Source organism: Rattus norvegicus, chromosome 8 (assembly GCF_036323735.1).
Source record: "Rattus norvegicus strain BN/NHsdMcwi chromosome 8, GRCr8, whole genome shotgun sequence".
Lineage (NCBI taxonomy): Eukaryota > Metazoa > Chordata > Mammalia > Rodentia > Muridae > Rattus > Rattus norvegicus.
The window spans coordinates 48,456,996-48,474,236 of NC_086026.1; the positions used below are offsets into that span (position 1 = coordinate 48,456,996).

Here is a 17,241-nt window from a genome sequence, read left to right on the forward strand (position 1 = left end):
ACTACAAAGGATAATAAATGGTAAAGCCCAACATAAGGAGGCAAGCTATACCCTAGAAGAAGCAAGAAACTAATCGTCTTGGCAACAAAACAAAGAGAATGAAAGCACACAAACATAACCTCACATCCAAATATGAATATAACGGGAAGCAATAATCACTATTCCTTAATATCTCTCAATATCAATGGCCTCAACTCCCCAATAAAAAGACATAGATTAACAAACTGGATACGCAACGAGGACCCTGCATTCTGCTGCCTACAGGAAACACACCTCAGAGACAAAGACAGACACTACCTCAGAGTGAAAGGCTGGAAAACAACTTTCCAAGCAAATGGTCAGAAGAAGCAAGCTGGAGTAGCCATTCTAATATAAAATAAAATCAATTTCCAACTAAAAGTCATCAAAAAAGATAAGGAAGGACACTTCATATTCATCAAAGGAAAAATCCACCAAGATGAACTCTCAATCCTAAATATCTATGCCCCAAATACAAGGGCACCTACATACGTAAAAGAAACCTTACTAAAGCTCAAAACACACATTGCACCTCACACAATAATAGTGGGAGATTTCAACACCCCCCGCTCATCAATGGACAGATCATGGAAACAGAAATTAAACAGTGATGTCGACAGACTAAGAGAAGTCATGAGCCAAATGGACTTAACGGATATTTATAGAACATTCTATCCTAAAGCAAACGGATATACCTTCTTCTCAGCTCCTCATGGTACTTTCTCCAAAATTGACCATATAATTGGTCAAAAAACGGGCCTCAACAGGTACAGAAAGATAGAAATAATCCCATGCGTGCTATCGGTCCACCACGGCCAAAAACTGGTCTTCAATAACAACAAGGGAAGAATGCCCACATATACGTGGAAATTGAACAATGCTCTACTCAATGATAACCTGGTCAAGGAAGAAATAAAGAAAGAAATTAAAAACTTTTTAGAATTTAATGAAAATGAAGGTACAACATACCCAAACTTATGGGACACAATGAAAGCTGTGCTAAGAGGAAAACTCATAGCGCTGAGTGCCTGCAGAAAGAAACAGGAAAGAGCATATGTCAGCAGCTTGACAGCACACCTAAAAGCTCTAGAACAAAAAGAAGCAAATACACCCAGGAGGAGTAGAAGGCAGGAAATAATCAAACTCAGAGCTGAAATCAACCAAGTAGAAACAAAAAGGACCATAGAAAGAATCAACAGAACCAAAAGTTGGTTCTTTGAGAAAAATCAACAAGATAGATAAACCCTTAGCCAGACTAACGAGAGGACACAGAGAGTGCGTCCAAATTAACAAAATCAGAAATGAAAAGGGAGACATAACAACAGATTCAGAGGAAATTCAAAAAATCATCAGATCTTACTATAAAAACCTATATTCAACAAAACTTGAAAATCTTCAGGAAATGGACAATTTCCTAGACAGGTACCAGGTATCGAAGTTAAATCAGGAACAGATAAACCAGTTAAACAACCCCATAACTCCTAAGGAAATAGAAGCAGTCATTAAAGGTCTCCCAACCAAAAAGAGCCCAGGTCCAGACGGGTTTAGTGCAGAATTCTATCAAACCTTCATAGAAGACCTCATACCAATATTATCCAAACTATTCCACAAAATTGAAACAGATGGAGCACTACGGAATTCCTTCTACGAAGCCACAATTACTCTTATACCTAAACCACACAAAGACACAACAAAGAAAGAGAACTTCAAACCAATTTCCCTTATGAATATCGACGCAAAAATACTCAATAAAATTCTGGCAAACCGAATTCAAGAGCACATCAAAACAATCATCCACCATGATCAAGTAGGCTTCATCCCAGGCATGCAGGGATGGTTTAATATACGGAAAACCATCAACATGATCCATCATATAAACAAACTGAAAGAACAGAACCACATGATCATTTCATTAGATGCTGAGAAAGCATTTGACAAAATTCAACACCCCTTCATGATAAAAGTCCTGGAAAGAATAGGAATTCAAGGCCCATACCGAAACATAGTAAAAGCCATATACAGCAAACCAGTTGCAAACATTACACTAAATGGAGAGAAACTTGAAGCAATCCCACTAAAATCCGGGACTAGACAAGGCTGCCCACTCTCTCCCTACTTATTCAATATAGTTCTTGAAGTTCTAGCCAGAGCAATCAGACAACAAAAGGAGATCAAGGGGATACAGATCGGAAAGGAAGAAGTCAAAATATCACTATTTGCAGATGACATGATAGTATATTTAAGTGATCCCAAAAGTTCCACCAGAGAACTACTAAAGCTGATAAACAACTTCAGCAAAGTGGCTGGGTATAAAATTAACTCAAATAAATCAGTTGCCTTCCTCTATACAAAAGAGAAGCAAGCCGAAAAAGAAATTAGGGAAACGACACCCTTCATAATAGACCCAAATAATATAAAGTACCTCGGTGTGACTTTAACAAAGCAAGTAAAAGATCTGTACAATAAGAACTTCAAGACACTGAGGAAGGAAATTGAAGAAGACCTCAGAAGATGGAAAGATCTCCCATGCTCATGGATTGGCAGGATTAATATAGTAAAAATGGCCATTTTACCAAAAGCAATCTACAGATTCAATGCAATCCCCATCAAAATACCAATCCAATTCTTCAAAGAGTTAGACAGAACAATTTGCAAATTCATCTGGAATAACAAAAAACCCAGGATAGCTAAAGCTATCCTCAACAATAAAAGGACTTCAGGGGGAATCACTATCCCTGAACTCAAGCAGTATTACAGAGCAATAGTGATAAAAACTGCATGGTATTGGTACAGAGACAGACAGATAGACCAATGGAATAGAATTGAAGACCCAGAAATGAACCCACACACCTATGGTCACTTGATTTTTGACAAAGGAGCCAAAACCATCCAATGGAAAAAAGATAGCATTTCCAGCAAATGGTGCTGGTTGAACTGGAGGGCAACATGTAGAAGAATGCAGATCGATCCATCCTTATCACCCTGTACAAAGCTTAAGTCCAAGTGGATCAAGGACCTCCACATCAAACCAGACACACTCAAACTAATAGAAGAAAAACTAGGGAAGCATCTGGAACACATGGGCACTGGAAAAAATTTCCTGAACAAAACACCAATGGCTTACGCTCTAAGATCAAGAATTGACAAATGGGATCTCATAAAACTGCAAAGCTTCTGTAAGGCAAAGGACACTGTGGTTAGGACAAAACGGCAACCAACAGATTGGGAAAAGATCTTTACCAATCCTACAACAGATAGAGGCCTTATATCCAAAATATACAAAGAACTCAAGAAGTTAGACAGCAGGGAGACAAATAACCCTATTAAAAATGGGGATCAGAGCTAAACAAAGAATTCACAGCTGAGGAATGCCGAATGGCTGAGAAACACCTAAAGAAATGTTCAACATCTTTAGTCATAAGGGAAATGCAAATCAAAACAACCCTGAGATTTCACCTCACACCAGTGAGAATGGCTAAGATCAAAGACTCAGGTGACAGCAGATGCTGGCAAGGATGTGGAGAAAGAGGAACACTCCTCCATTGTTGGTGGGATTGCAGACTGGTAAAACCATTCTGGAAATCAGTCTGGAGGTTCCTCAGAAAATTGGACATTGAACTGCCTGAGGATCCAGCTATACCTCTCTTGGGCATATACCCAAAAGATGCCTCAACATATAAAAGAGACACGTGCTCCACTATGTTCATCGCAGCCTTATTTATAATAGCCAGAAAATGGAAAGAACCCAGATGCCCTTCAACAGAGGAATGGATACAGAAAATGTGGTACATCTACACAATGGAATATTACTCAGCTATCAAAAACAACGAGTTTATGAAATTCGTAGGTAAATGGTTGGAACTGGAAAATATCATCCTGAGTGAGCTAACCCAATCACAGAAAGACATACATGGTATACACTCATTGATAAGTGGCTTTTATCCCAAATGCTTGAATTACCCTAGATCCCTAGAACAAACGAAACTCAAGACGGATGATCAAAATGTGAATGCTTCACTCCTTCTTTAAATGAGGAAAAAGAATACCCTTGGCAGGGAAGGGAGAGGCAAAGATTAAAACAGAGACTGAAGGAACACCCATTCAGAGCCTGCCCCACATGTGGCCCATACATATACAGCCACCCAATTAGACATGATGGATGAAGCAAAGAAGTGCACACCGACAGGAGCCGGATGTAGAACGCTCCTGAGAGACACAGCCAGAATACAGCAAATACAGAGGCGAATGCCAGCAGCAAACCCTGAACTGAGAATAAGTCCCCCGTTGAAGGAATCAGAGAAAGAACTGGAAGAGCTTGAAGGGGCTCGAGACCCCAACAGTACAACAATGTCAAGCAACCAGAGCTTCAGGGACTAAGCCACTACCTAAATACCATACATGGACTGACCCTGGACTCTGACCCCATAGGTAGCAATGAATATCCTAGTAAGAGCACCAGTGGAAGGGGAAGCCCTGGGTCCTGCTAAGTCTGAACCCCCAGTGAACTAGACTATGGCAGGAGGGCGGCAATGGGGGGAGGGTTGGGAGGGGAACACCCATCAGGAAGGGGAGGGGGGAGGGGGATGTTTGCCCGGAAACCGGGAAAGGGAATAACACTTGAAATGTCTATAAGAAATACTCAAGTTAATAAAAAAAAAAAAAAGAATGAATCGGTGTGTGTTCTTCTACATGCTGACCTCCAGTTGAATCAGCACCATTTGTTGAAAATGCTATCTTTCTTCTATTGGATGGTTTTAGCTCCTTTGTCAAAGATCAAGTGACCATAGGTGTGTGGGTTCATTTTGGAGTCTTCAGTTCTATTGTGTCGATCTATCTGCCTTTCTCTGTACCAATACCGTACAGTTTTTATCACTATTATTCTGTAATACTGCTTGAGTTCATGGATAGTTATTCCCCCAGAAGTTCTTTTATTGTTGAGTAAAGTTTTTGCTATCCTAGGTTTTCTGTTATTGCACATTAATTTGCAAATTGCTCTTTCGTTCTCTATGAAGAATTGAGTTGGAATTTTGATAGTGATTTCATTGAATCTGTAGATGGCTTGGGGTAAAATGGCCTTTTTTACTATATTAATTCTGTCAATCCATGAGCATGGAAGACCTTTACATCTTCTGAGATCTTCCTCAGTTTCTTTCTTCAAAGACTTGAAGTTCTTGTCACACAGATCTTTCACTTGCTTGGTTAAAGTCACACCAAGATAATTTTATTTATTTTGGACAATTGTGAAAGGTGTCATTTCTCCTATGTCTTTCTCAGTCTGTTTATCCTTTGAGTAGAGGAAGGCTACTGATTTGTTTGAGTTAATTTTATACTCAGTCACTTTGCTGAAGCTGTTTAACAGGTTTACTAGTTATATGGTGGAACTTTTGGGGTCATTTAAATGTATTATTATATCATCTGCAAATAGTGATATTTTGACTTCTTCCCTTCCAACTCATTGACCTCCTTTCATTGCCTGATTGTTCTGGCTAGGACTTTGAGAACTATATTGAATAAGTATGGAGAGAATTGACAGCCTTGACTAGTCCTGATTTGAGTGGGATTGCTTCAAGTTTCTCTCCATTTACTTGGATGTTAGCTACTGATTTGCTGTATATTTCTTCTACTATGTTTAGATATGGGCCTTGAATTCCTGATTCCAGGACTTTTTTCATGAAGGGGTGTTGAATTTTGTCAAATGCTCTCTCAGCATCTAATGAAATGAAATGAATATGTGGTTTTTATCTTTGAGTTTGTTTACATATTGGATTATGTTGACGAATTTCCATATATTGAACCATTCCTGCATCCCTGGTAGGAAGCCTACTTGATCATGTGGATGACCATTTTGATGTGTTTTTGTATTTGGTTTGCAAGAATTTTAGTGAGTATTTTTGTGTCAATGTTCATAAGGAAAATCGGTCTGAAGTTCTCTTTCTTTGTTGGGTCTTTGTGTGGTTTAGGTATAAGAATAATTGTGGCTTCATTGAAGGAATTTAGTAGTGCTCTGTCTGTTTCTAGGAGCTTTTTGCATTTTACATTATCTTTGATGGTTGTGTCAATGTTTTCTATGGTATCTTCTGCCCCTCAGATTATCTCTTCTACCTCTTGTATTCTGTTGGTAATGTTTGCATCTGTGACTCATTATCTCTTCCATAGGTTTTCTATCTCCAGTGTTGTCTCCCTTTGTGCTTTCTGTATTGTTTCTATTTCCATTTTTCAATCTAGACCATTTTGTTTAATTCCTTCACCTGTTTGGTTGTGTTTTCCTGTTCTTCAGGGATTTTGTTTCCTCTTTAAGGCTTTCTACTTGCTCACTTGTGTTGTTCTGCTTTTCTTTAAGGAAGTCATTTATATCTTTCTTAAAGTCCTCCATCATTATCATAAAACGAGATTTTTAAATCTAATTCTTGCTTTCTGTTGTTTTATGGATATCCAGTATTTTCTTTGGTGGGAGAACTGGGCTCTGATGATGCCAAGTAGTATTGACTTCTGTTGCTTAGGTTCCTGTGCTTGCTTCTTGCCATTGTCTCTTGTGTTAGCTGGTCTTGCAGTTTTTGACAATGACTTGACCCCCCTTTAGGCTTCTGTTTCAGCAATCCTGTATTGCTATTTTCCTGTTTTCTTTCAGTCTTTTCTGGGAACAGGTGCTCTGCTCTCAAGTGTGTAGGCACTCCTGTTGACTGTCTTTGAGCTCTTGGCACAGGCAGGAATCAGAAGGGTCCTTCCCCTCACTGCTCCTAGGTTCCTATGCCCAGGGGACACAGCACGCACTAGGTGATTCCCTCTTGGGTTGGGAGTGTGGTCAGAGACTATCCTCTGATTTCTCAGGAGTGTCTGCACTTTTGACAGTCCGGCTCTCTCCCCCACGGGACTTGGCTGCAGGGAGCTGTTTGACCAGTTCAGTTCACTTCTGGGCACAGATCAAAACTGCAGGTACCTGCACATGACTGTTCCTATATTCTTGTGTCGCTATGCAGTTTCCTCTTGGACCAGGGATGTGGGCAAAGGTGGACAGAAGTGGCAGTGTATTTTGCGGTGTCAGGATGGACCACACTTCTGGGAGTTCAGCTCTCTTCCACACAGGATTTGGGTTGCGTTCATTGTTAAAACTAGAAATATTCCTTAGATTTGGCATATTTCACAATTTTATGTTTGGATAATATTTATAGCCTCCATCCACTCTTTCCAGGAACATCTTCTTCCCTATTCATGTATCTTTGTACCTTCTTTCTATTCCCCTGATATACATTTCATTTTTTCCATTTTAATTGGATATTTTATTTTTTATTACATATTTTATTTACATTTCAAATGTTATTGCCTTTCCCATATATAAGCCTCCTATCCCATCCTACTCTCCTTCTTTTATAAGGAAGTTCCCCTACCCTCCCTCCATCCTGACATTCCCCTAGACTAAGGGATCCAGCCTTAGCAGAACCAATGGCTTCTCCTCCCATTGGTGCCCAACAAGGCCCTCCTCTGCTACATATAGAGCTGGAGCCATGGGTCTATCCATGTGTAATCTTTGGGTAGTGGTTTAGTCCCTGGGAGTTTTGGTTGGTTGGGATGGTTGTTCTTATGGGGTTGCAAGCACATTCAGCTCCTTCAATCCTTTCTCTAATTTCTCCATGGAGACACCATTCTCAGTTCAATGATCTGCTTCTAGCATTCAACTCTGTATTTGTCATGCTCTGGCTGAGCCTCTCAGTTGACAGCTAAATCAGGCTTCTGTCAGCATGCATTTCTTAGCTTCATCAATATTGTCTAGTTTTGGTAGGGCAGGTTCTGAATGGCCATCCTGTAGTCTCTACTTCAAACTTTGTCTCCATATCCCCTCCTATGAATATTTTTGTTTCCCCTTTTAAGAAGTACTGAAATATTCACATTTTGGTCATCCCTCTTCTTGAGCTTCATGTGGTCTGGGGATAGTTCAAGCTTTTGTGCTAATATATACTTATATGTGAATGCATAACATATGTGTTTTTTTGGGATTGGGTTACCTCACTTAGGATGATATTTTCAAATTCCATCCATTTGCCTATTAATTTCATGAAGTCATTGTTTTTGATAGCTGAGTAATACTCCATTGTGTATATGTACCACGTTTTTTTTAATCCATTCTTCTGCTGAAGGGCATCTGGGTTCTTTCCAGCTTCTGCCTATTATAAATAAGGCTGCTATGAACATAGTAGACCATGTGTCTTTGTTGCATGTCAGAGCATCCTTTGGGTATATTCACAGGAGTGGAATAGCTGGGTCTCCAGGTATTGGAATGACCAAATTTCTGAGGAAACTCCAGACTGATTTCCAGAGTGGTTGTACCAGTTTGCATTCCCACCAAAAATGGAGGAGTGTTCCTCTTTCTTCACATCCTCACTAGCATCTGCTGTCATGTGAGTTTTTTATCTTAGCCATTCTCACTGGTGTGAGGTGAAATCTCAGGGTTGTTTTGAATTTCCCTGATGACTGAGGATGTTGAACATTTCTTTAGATGCTTTTTTGCCATTTGATAATCCTCAACTGAGAATGTTTTGTTTACCCTGTATCCCATTTTAATAGGGTTACTTAGCTCTCTGGAGTCTAACTTCTTGACTCCTTTGTATATTTTGGATATTAACCCTCTATCAGATGTAGGATTGGTAAAAATCTTTTCCCAATCTGTTGATTGCCATTTTGTTCTAATGACAGTGTCTTTTGTCTTACAGAACTTTTCCAGTTTTATGAGGTCCCATTTGTTTATTCTAGATCTTAGAGCATAAGCCATTGATGTTTTGTTCAGGTAATTTTCCCTAGTGCCCATGTGTTCGAGAATATTTCCCACTTTCCCTACTATTAGTTTGAGTATATCTGGTTTGATGTGGAGGTGCTTAATCCACTTGGACTTAAGCTTTGTACAGGGTGACAAGAATGGATCAATTTGCATTTTTCTACATGCTGACCTCCAGTTGAACCAGCACCATTTGTTCAAAATGCTATCTTTCTTCCATTGGATGGTTTTAGCTCCTTTGTCAAGATCAAGTGACCATTAATGTATGGGTTCATTTCTGGGTCTTCAACTCTGTTCCACTAATCTATCTGCCTGTCTCTATACCAATACTGCACAGTATTTATGACTATTTCCCCAAAATACTGCTTGAAGTCAGGTATGGTAATTCCCCCAGAAGTTCTTTTATTGTTAAGTATATTTTTCACTACCCGGGTTTTTTGTTATTTCAAATGAATTTTGAAATTTCTCTTTCTATCTTGATAAAGAATTGAGTAGGAATTTTGATTGGGATTGCATTGAATCTGTAGATTGCTTTGGCAAAAACAGTCATTGTTAATATGTTAATCCTGCCAGCCCATGAGCATGGGAGATCTTTCCATCTTCTAAGATCTTCCTCAATTTCTTTCTTCAGAGACTTGAATTTCTTCTCATACAGATCTTTCACTTGCTTTGGTAAAGTTACACCAAGATATTTTATATTATTTGGGACTATTGTGAAGGTGTCATTTCCCTAAATTCTTTCTCAGTCTATTTATCCTTTGAGTAGAGGAAGGCTACTGATTGGTTTGAGTTCATTTTATACCCTGACACTTTGCTGAAGCTGTTTAGCAGGTTAAGAAGTTCTCTAGTGTGATGAATTACCCTAGATGCACAGAATACATGAAACTCAAAAGGATGACCAAAATGCGAATGCCTCACTCCTTCTTTAAAAGGGGAACAAGAATACCCTTGGGAGAGAATAGCGAGGCAAAGTTTAGAACAGAGGCATAAGGAACACCCATTCAGAGCCTGCCCCACATGTGGCCCATACATATACAGCCACCAAACTAGATAAGATGAATGAAGCAAGGAAGTGCAGGCCGACAGGAACTGGGTGTAGATCTCTCCTGAGAAACACATCCAGAATACAGCAAATACATAGGTGCATTTACATTAAACCACTGAACTGAGAACGGGACTCCCGTTGAAGGAATTTTAGAAAGGACTGAGAGAGCTTGAAAGGGCTTGAGACCCCATATGAACAACAATGCCAACCAACCAGAGCTTCCAGGGACTAAGACACTACCTAAAGACTATGCATGGACTGACCCTGGACTCCAACTGCATACGTAGCAATGAATAGCCTAGTAAGAGCACCAGTGGAAGGGGAAGCCCTTGGTCCTGCCAAGACTGAACCTCGAGTGAACGTGATTGTTGGGGTGAGGGCAGTAATGGCGGGAGGATGGGGAGGGGAACAGCATAGAGAAGGGGAGGTGGAGCGGTTAGGGGGATGTTGGCGGGGAAACCGGAAAGGGGAATAACAGTCGAAATGTAAATAAGAAATACTCAAGTTAATAAATATGAAAAAAAGATAAAAAAGAAGAAGTTCTCTAGTGGAACTTTTGGGCTCATTTAAGTACACTATCATCTACAATAGTGATATTTTGATTTCTTCCCTTCCAATTTGTATCCCTTTGACCTCCTTTCATTATCTGATTGCTCTGGCTAAAACTTCGAGTACTACATTGAATAAGTATACAGAGAGTGGGCAGCCTTATCTAGTCTCTGATTTGAGTGGGATTGCTTCAAGTTTCTCTCCATTTAGTTTGATGTTAGCTACTGGTTTGCTGTATATTGGTTCTACTATGTTTAGATATACCTTGAACTCCTGATCTTTCCAGGGCTTTTATCATGAAGGGGTATCGAATTTTGTCAAATGCTTTCTCAGCATCTAATGAAATGATCATGTGGTTCTTATCTTTGAGATTGTTTATATAGTGGATTACATTGATGGATTTTTGTATATTAAACCATCCCTACATCCTGTGATACACTACAAAGATAACAATTCCTTAGGGTATTTTCTGCTATATACTTGTCTTAGTCAGGGTTTCTGTTCCTGAACAAACATCATGACCAAGAAGCAAGTTTGGGTGGAAAGGGTTTATTCAGCTTATACTTCACATTGCTCCTCATCACCAAAGGATATCATCTCTGGAACTCACACAGGGAATGAAGCAGGAACTAATGCAGAGTCTATGGAGAGATGTTACCTACTAGTTTGCTTCCCATGGCTTGCCCAGCTTGTTCTCTTATAGATCCCAAGTCTACCAGCCTAAGGATGGCACCACACTCAAGGGGCTGGTTCCTCCCCCCTTGATCACTAGTTGAGAAAATGCCTTACAACTAGATATCATGGAGGCATTTCCTCAAATGAAGCTCCTTTCTCTGTGATAATTTCAGTTCGTGTCATGTTGACACAGAAAACCAGCCAGCCAATTACTCATCATTACGATAAAACCTTATTTGATATTTTCAAGTAATATGATAAAAATTGTATCCACATAAGCCTTTTAGCATTGTCAAACAATACACATGTGATATGATTCAAATTATTAACTACATATAAAAATTATGTATTCTATATAGTGCTCAAGATTGAATATATTGTGCCCACTACAAAGTCATATTATCAATTCTTGGTTCTGATCTGATATTCTCTCATCATATGAGGAGATACTAGAAACTGTATACAGGGGGACCCAGTTAGAAATGTTGTTTTGCCATGACCAGTATTTTTTCTCTAAACCAAGCCACTATGGCGAATCTAACTATAAATGAAACAAGCTTAATCTGCTGATATATATGACATATAATCCAAAACTAAAAAAAGTCTCTCTCCTTTATGTATTTTCATGGGTATGAGGCATGATGTATGAATTCTGACTAACACAGAAAGTAAGTACCATATTTAGGTTTATTGATGTGAACATTCACATTACAGGGGCAGATGCTTCTCAAACTTCTGAAACTGGTTTTTGGTAATAATTGGAGGGGGAATGCATGGGCTAGAGACAGCATGAATGCTATATGAATATCTTAATGGGAAATTACTATATGTGCTCATTATTCCAGAATGATAACATAAGCAAAGAAAGTAAAAACTATGCTGAAGCTTCTGATGAACATCACAATTCATTCCACTGAGAACTGAACTGCATGGCATTACTTTTACATTCTCTCGACTCCAATTATTTTCCTATCCTTATATTTTGTAATAGATTTAGTGTAATGATGATGGGTAGTTTTCAGCAAAAGTAGAACATAGTTTGCTGCCTTTGCAAAATACAGGGAAGGGAAGTCTTGATGAGAAAGAACAGTCTGAATGCAATGATAGACAAGATAAAAATATTAGAAATGTACACAAAGACATATAAATATTCAAAAACTATGAGACAAACAAACAAATAAAAATAGAAAGATGTGGTTTGGTCTGATGTTTTTGTATTCTGGGGTTAATTTTGTTTCCTCAATTCAGGTTACCCACTATGAGCAATCTATCCTATTCAGGTGACTTCATATGAACCTTCTCCCATTTCAACTTTTTAATAAAGTCTAGAGCTTGCAACTGGGCAGTGGAAGGAAAAGTTAGGACAGGAGTTTTGACACAGGGGGCAGTTAGAGAGGAAGGAAAATGAGAGGCGACTGAGAGAGGACAGAAGACCATGTCTAATGAAACCATGATGAAACAGGGGCATGTGGACAAGAGAAACAGAAAGTAAGAAGGTGTGTTTTAGCTAAGGAACATGTTAGTATAGTCTAAGATCTGCTCAATTTATGCATAAAGCTTACAATTGTATTGTGTTTTCATATGGGCTTATTGGGCTTAAAAATTACAGCATCATAAATATCACAAACTAAAGAAGTTTGAAAAGTGAAACTCATTTAGAGAATCCACAAATCGTACTTGAGCTCATTCCTTATACCCTCTCTCTTTAGTCAGACCTTGTAGATATGACACAAGGCCTGAGCTATTGCTGTTGTTACCACTTTCAATAGCTATTGAAACTCTGGCCCAAGGTTTTGCTGAAGCTCCAATCTGAAACATAAAAGAAACAAAAAGATCCTCAAAAATGGAATATAATATAAGTAAGGAGGGGAAAATCTCCCCAGGATAGCTATATGCTATCCTGTATGCAGCAAGTATCCTGGTAGGCACAAGCTAGAAGCGAATTGACATACTGAAAATTAAGAATAATTCTTATTTGCCACCATGTTTGTGATGAATAATATTACTGTCAGCTATTATTTTCAGAGTTACAATGGGAATATAACTTTAGTAATGTCCATGATTTAGAGGGACTCCAATCCAGTAACATGTGTACATTGGCTGGAATATAGACATACCCATAGTGCACACTTTCAATTCCAAACAGTGAAGAAAAAGTTAGTTTGTTGGAGGAATCACCGTGTTGGAAATCAATGCCGAAATGAGTGGTAGATGAAGTGATAATTAAGAGTAAGATTTGACAGAATGTGATGTACCCAACTTTAAGAAGAACAGAGAGGAAAGGGAGATGACAGAAGAGAGAACTGAAGAGAGAGAGAGAGAGAGAGAGAGAGAGAGAGAGAGAGAGAGAGAGAGTTTTACTGTGAGTAGTACAGAGGCAGGTTGAAGAAAGAACACACTAGTGCCAGATGAAGACCAAGCTAGTCAGAAAATAAGAAGGGGCCAGAAGAATCAGAAGAATAGAAAAGATTGCTAGTGGTAGATTTAGGTCAAGTGGAGTAATTCAGTCATAAGTGAGAGAAACCAGTGTGAATCAATCATCTTGAAGAAGAGTTTTGAGCCAGATAGATCAATACACCAATGTAGCCAGAGTTAAAGAGCTAGAAAGGGTGAGTTTATAAAATGGTAATTCTCAGAGGCTTAAAAAATACAAGGCCTAGATTATATTAATAGAGAGGCTAAAATCTTTGAAGAATAGACCTGGGTTAGCAGATGGAGGCAGTAAGCCTTAGAGACTACAATTATATTAGGCAAATAAAATTACTTTTTCATATGAACATGTTTAATGATAGTGTTCTGTGTAGCAAAAACCATCTCCTACTGAATATGATAAGGAACATCCCATGATCCAATTAATATTTGAACTGATCTATACTCACAATGTATGCTAGCCAGCTCTTCTTGCACGTATCTTCTCTACACCTGCTCCAATATTTTGGATTCTATATAGAAACACATAAACACACACACACACACACACACACACACACACACACACACACACACCCTTATAATTTAATATGCCTCCTTAACTCACACAATGGCAATTCACTCCTGAACCTCCGTATGGCTAACAAACTCTCCTCTGATATCCCTGAGTTAATTCTTTCTAAACCTATATTATATCTTTGATTATCTAGACCTTTCTGGGCAGCTCTTCCAGGGCTTCTTTCCTTTTTGCGCCAAATTTTTGCCATCAAGACATGGTTTTTTCTACATCCCTCCCATGCTGGACTCCCTTTTACCTCCTTTCCTGAGTTTCTTGTACCAAAAATCTAAACGTCCTGCATTTGTCTCCTTGCCCAGCCATTGGCTGCTTGGAACTTTATTCCCAAATCAAAACCAATTAGGGACAGAGACCCTCAGGCTCTTGCAAGTCAACATGCTAATTCCCATATAATGTGGAAATCTACTAAATCCTCAACGATCCCATTATAACAAAACCAACCTTGTAGTAAACAATCAAACAAACAAAAGAATCATAAAACAAAAGAGGATTCAGATTTCAACTTACCCTAGTCGGAATAAAATCAAGAACACAAAAGCCCCCCTCCCCCAAAAAATCTCACTAATATGTGGGGAAATGATAATTAAACCTCATTCATTATTGACAGTATTACAAACTGCTGCATCTACTTTTAATTGCCTTGGTGAGTTAAATAAGTAACTAACAGTGTCAATAAGCAACTAAATAAGTACATAAACAATATAACATATGAACCTGAAATTCCAGTCTTTGTCAATGACCAAAGACCTTGACATTCTACACCACAGTCAATTGTTCACCCATGTTCTATCTACTGCTATTCACAACATCAAAGAAATGTAAATGACATAAATTACCTATAATCAATTAAATGATAATGAAAAACAGTGGAATTTATTTAGGTGTAAAAATACATTTTGAATGTAAATAAATGGAACAATAAAAGATTGATAGATGTGACTCAGAGCCAGAAAGCAAACAATACATGCTGTCCAATGAAGAACTGGGAAATCTCAAGCACCCCAGAGACCCAAGAGGTTCAGAGGACACAACACGAAGGATATTAACTGAAATAGCCAACAAAGGGGAGGTTGTAGAGACCATATCCAGTGGATAAGCACAGTCCCTGGTTGCGGAATGGAGTCTCAAATAGCTGTCCTATGAGAGGCTCTGACAGAGCCTTACCAATAAAGATGAGGATGTACACAGAAAAACATTGTACTGAGGGTGGGACACCAATAGAGAAGTTAGGGCAAAGACTGAAGTAGGTGAAGGTGTTTGGAAATCCATAGGAAGAACAACAATATTAACCGACCAGATCCCTCAAAGTTCACAGGGACTAAACCACTGACCAAAGGGTACACAGTGGGTAACTATGGCTCCAGCTAGATATGTAACCGAGGATCACCTTATCTGGCATTGCTGGGAAGGGTGCCCCTTGATCCTGTGGAGGCTTGATGACACAGGGTAGGGGAACACTAGGGAACTGAGGCAGGAGTGGGTGGGTAGAAGGAGAAGCACCCTCAGAGAGGCAGAGGGAGAAGTGATAGGATAAGTGGTTTGTGGAGGGGAAACTGGGAAGGGGGATAACATTTGAAATGTAAATAAATTAAATAACCAATAAAAGTGAAAAAAGAAATGTTTATGTATAGAAATGGCATAGAACATGGATAAGCATGCATGTACTTCTTATCTCTCTGTTCTTTAATGTGTATGTGATTGCAGCCTTAAAGAAAAGGAAAAAAAGAAATATCATGAGGGCTGGAGAAATGGTCCAGCAGCTAAGAGCACTGACTGCTCTTCCAGAGGTTCTGAATTCAATTCCCAGCATACAGCTCACAGCCATCTGTAATGGGGTCTAATGCCCTCTTTGGGTGTGTCTGAGGACGATGGTATACTCGTGTACAAATAAATAAATAAATAAATATGAAATGATCCAAGCAAATAAATAATAATAATAATAACAGGTTGAGTTGAATAAATATTTCTATGTGTTGCTAATTACTTTGCAGTGATAAATAATCTTCACTTGATTTCTGTTTATATGATTTTTTTCTTTCAAGTATTTTCTTAAATGCAACAGACATCCTTATTCCTCAGGCTATAGATCAAGGGGTTCAGCATAGGCACAATAATAGTATAAAACACAGATGACAATTTTGCTTTGTCCATAAAATTCAAGGATGATGGCTGAAAATACATGAATGCACCAGAACCATAGAAGATAAAAGCAGCAGAGATGTGAGAACTGCAAGTACTAAAAGCTTTGAACTTGCCCTCTCGGGAATTAATGTAGAGAATGGTGGTAATAATGAAGATATAGGAAGTAATAATGGTCAGCATTGGGCAAAACATGTTCAATGTACAAAAAAATCGAACCAATATTTCACTGATATAGGTATTAGAGGATGCAAGTTTCAAGATGGGAACAAGATCACAAAAATAGTGATTAATCACATGTAATTTGCAGAACTGAATCCTAAGCATGAAGCCAGTGTTTATGGATGAACAGAACAAAGCAAAAATATATACCCCTGAAACAAGAGAACAAAACATCTTATAGGACATGGTTACATTGTAAAGCAAGGGGTTACAAATGGCAACATATCTGTCATATGCCATTGCAGCCAATGTGTAGCACTCTGCAGTTCCAAAAGTGGTGAAAAAGTAGAGCTGAGTCATGCAACCAGGGTAGGTAATAAGGTTCTTCTCCATCACAAAGTTCACCAGCATTTTAGGAATAACAACTGTGGACTGACAGAAGTCACTGAAAGACAGACTGCTGAGGAAATAGTACATGGGTGTGTGCAGGTGGGAACTGAGCCCAATCAGTGTGATCATGCCCAGGATCCCTGCTACAGTGATCAGATAGATTCCAGTGAAGAGGAGGAAAAGGGGCAGCTGGAGTTCTGGCTTCTCTGAGAGCCCAGCCAAGAAAAACTCAGTCACTGTGCAATGGTTTCCTGCTGCCGTAGCCTCCATTCAGATCTAAAGGAGAAAAAGATTTGTCAGCCAGTTACATTTCTGCTTTATTATACAATTTCCTCCCATATAATTACTTTATGTAAATTAACTTTGATAATTATTATTTACTTTATGTAAATTAACTTTGATTTTTATTATATCATCAAACATAAACTTAAAATTAAGGATGCATTTCATATAAAATACTATCACTAAATTAAATCTTTACAATTTTAA

The 17,241-nt window shown here is 38.7% G+C and overlaps 1 protein-coding gene across 1 annotated transcript; it reads right to left on the reverse strand.

Moving 5' to 3' along the window:
* Nucleotides 1-16,110: 16,110 nt before the first annotated feature.
* Or8g18c (olfactory receptor family 8 subfamily G member 18C) lies at nt 16,111-17,022 on the reverse strand. The gene has a single exon (NM_001000960.1). The coding sequence runs from the start codon at nt 17,020-17,022 to the stop codon at nt 16,111-16,113; it is 912 nt and encodes a 303-aa protein (NP_001000960.1).
* Nucleotides 17,023-17,241: the final 219 nt, after the last annotated feature.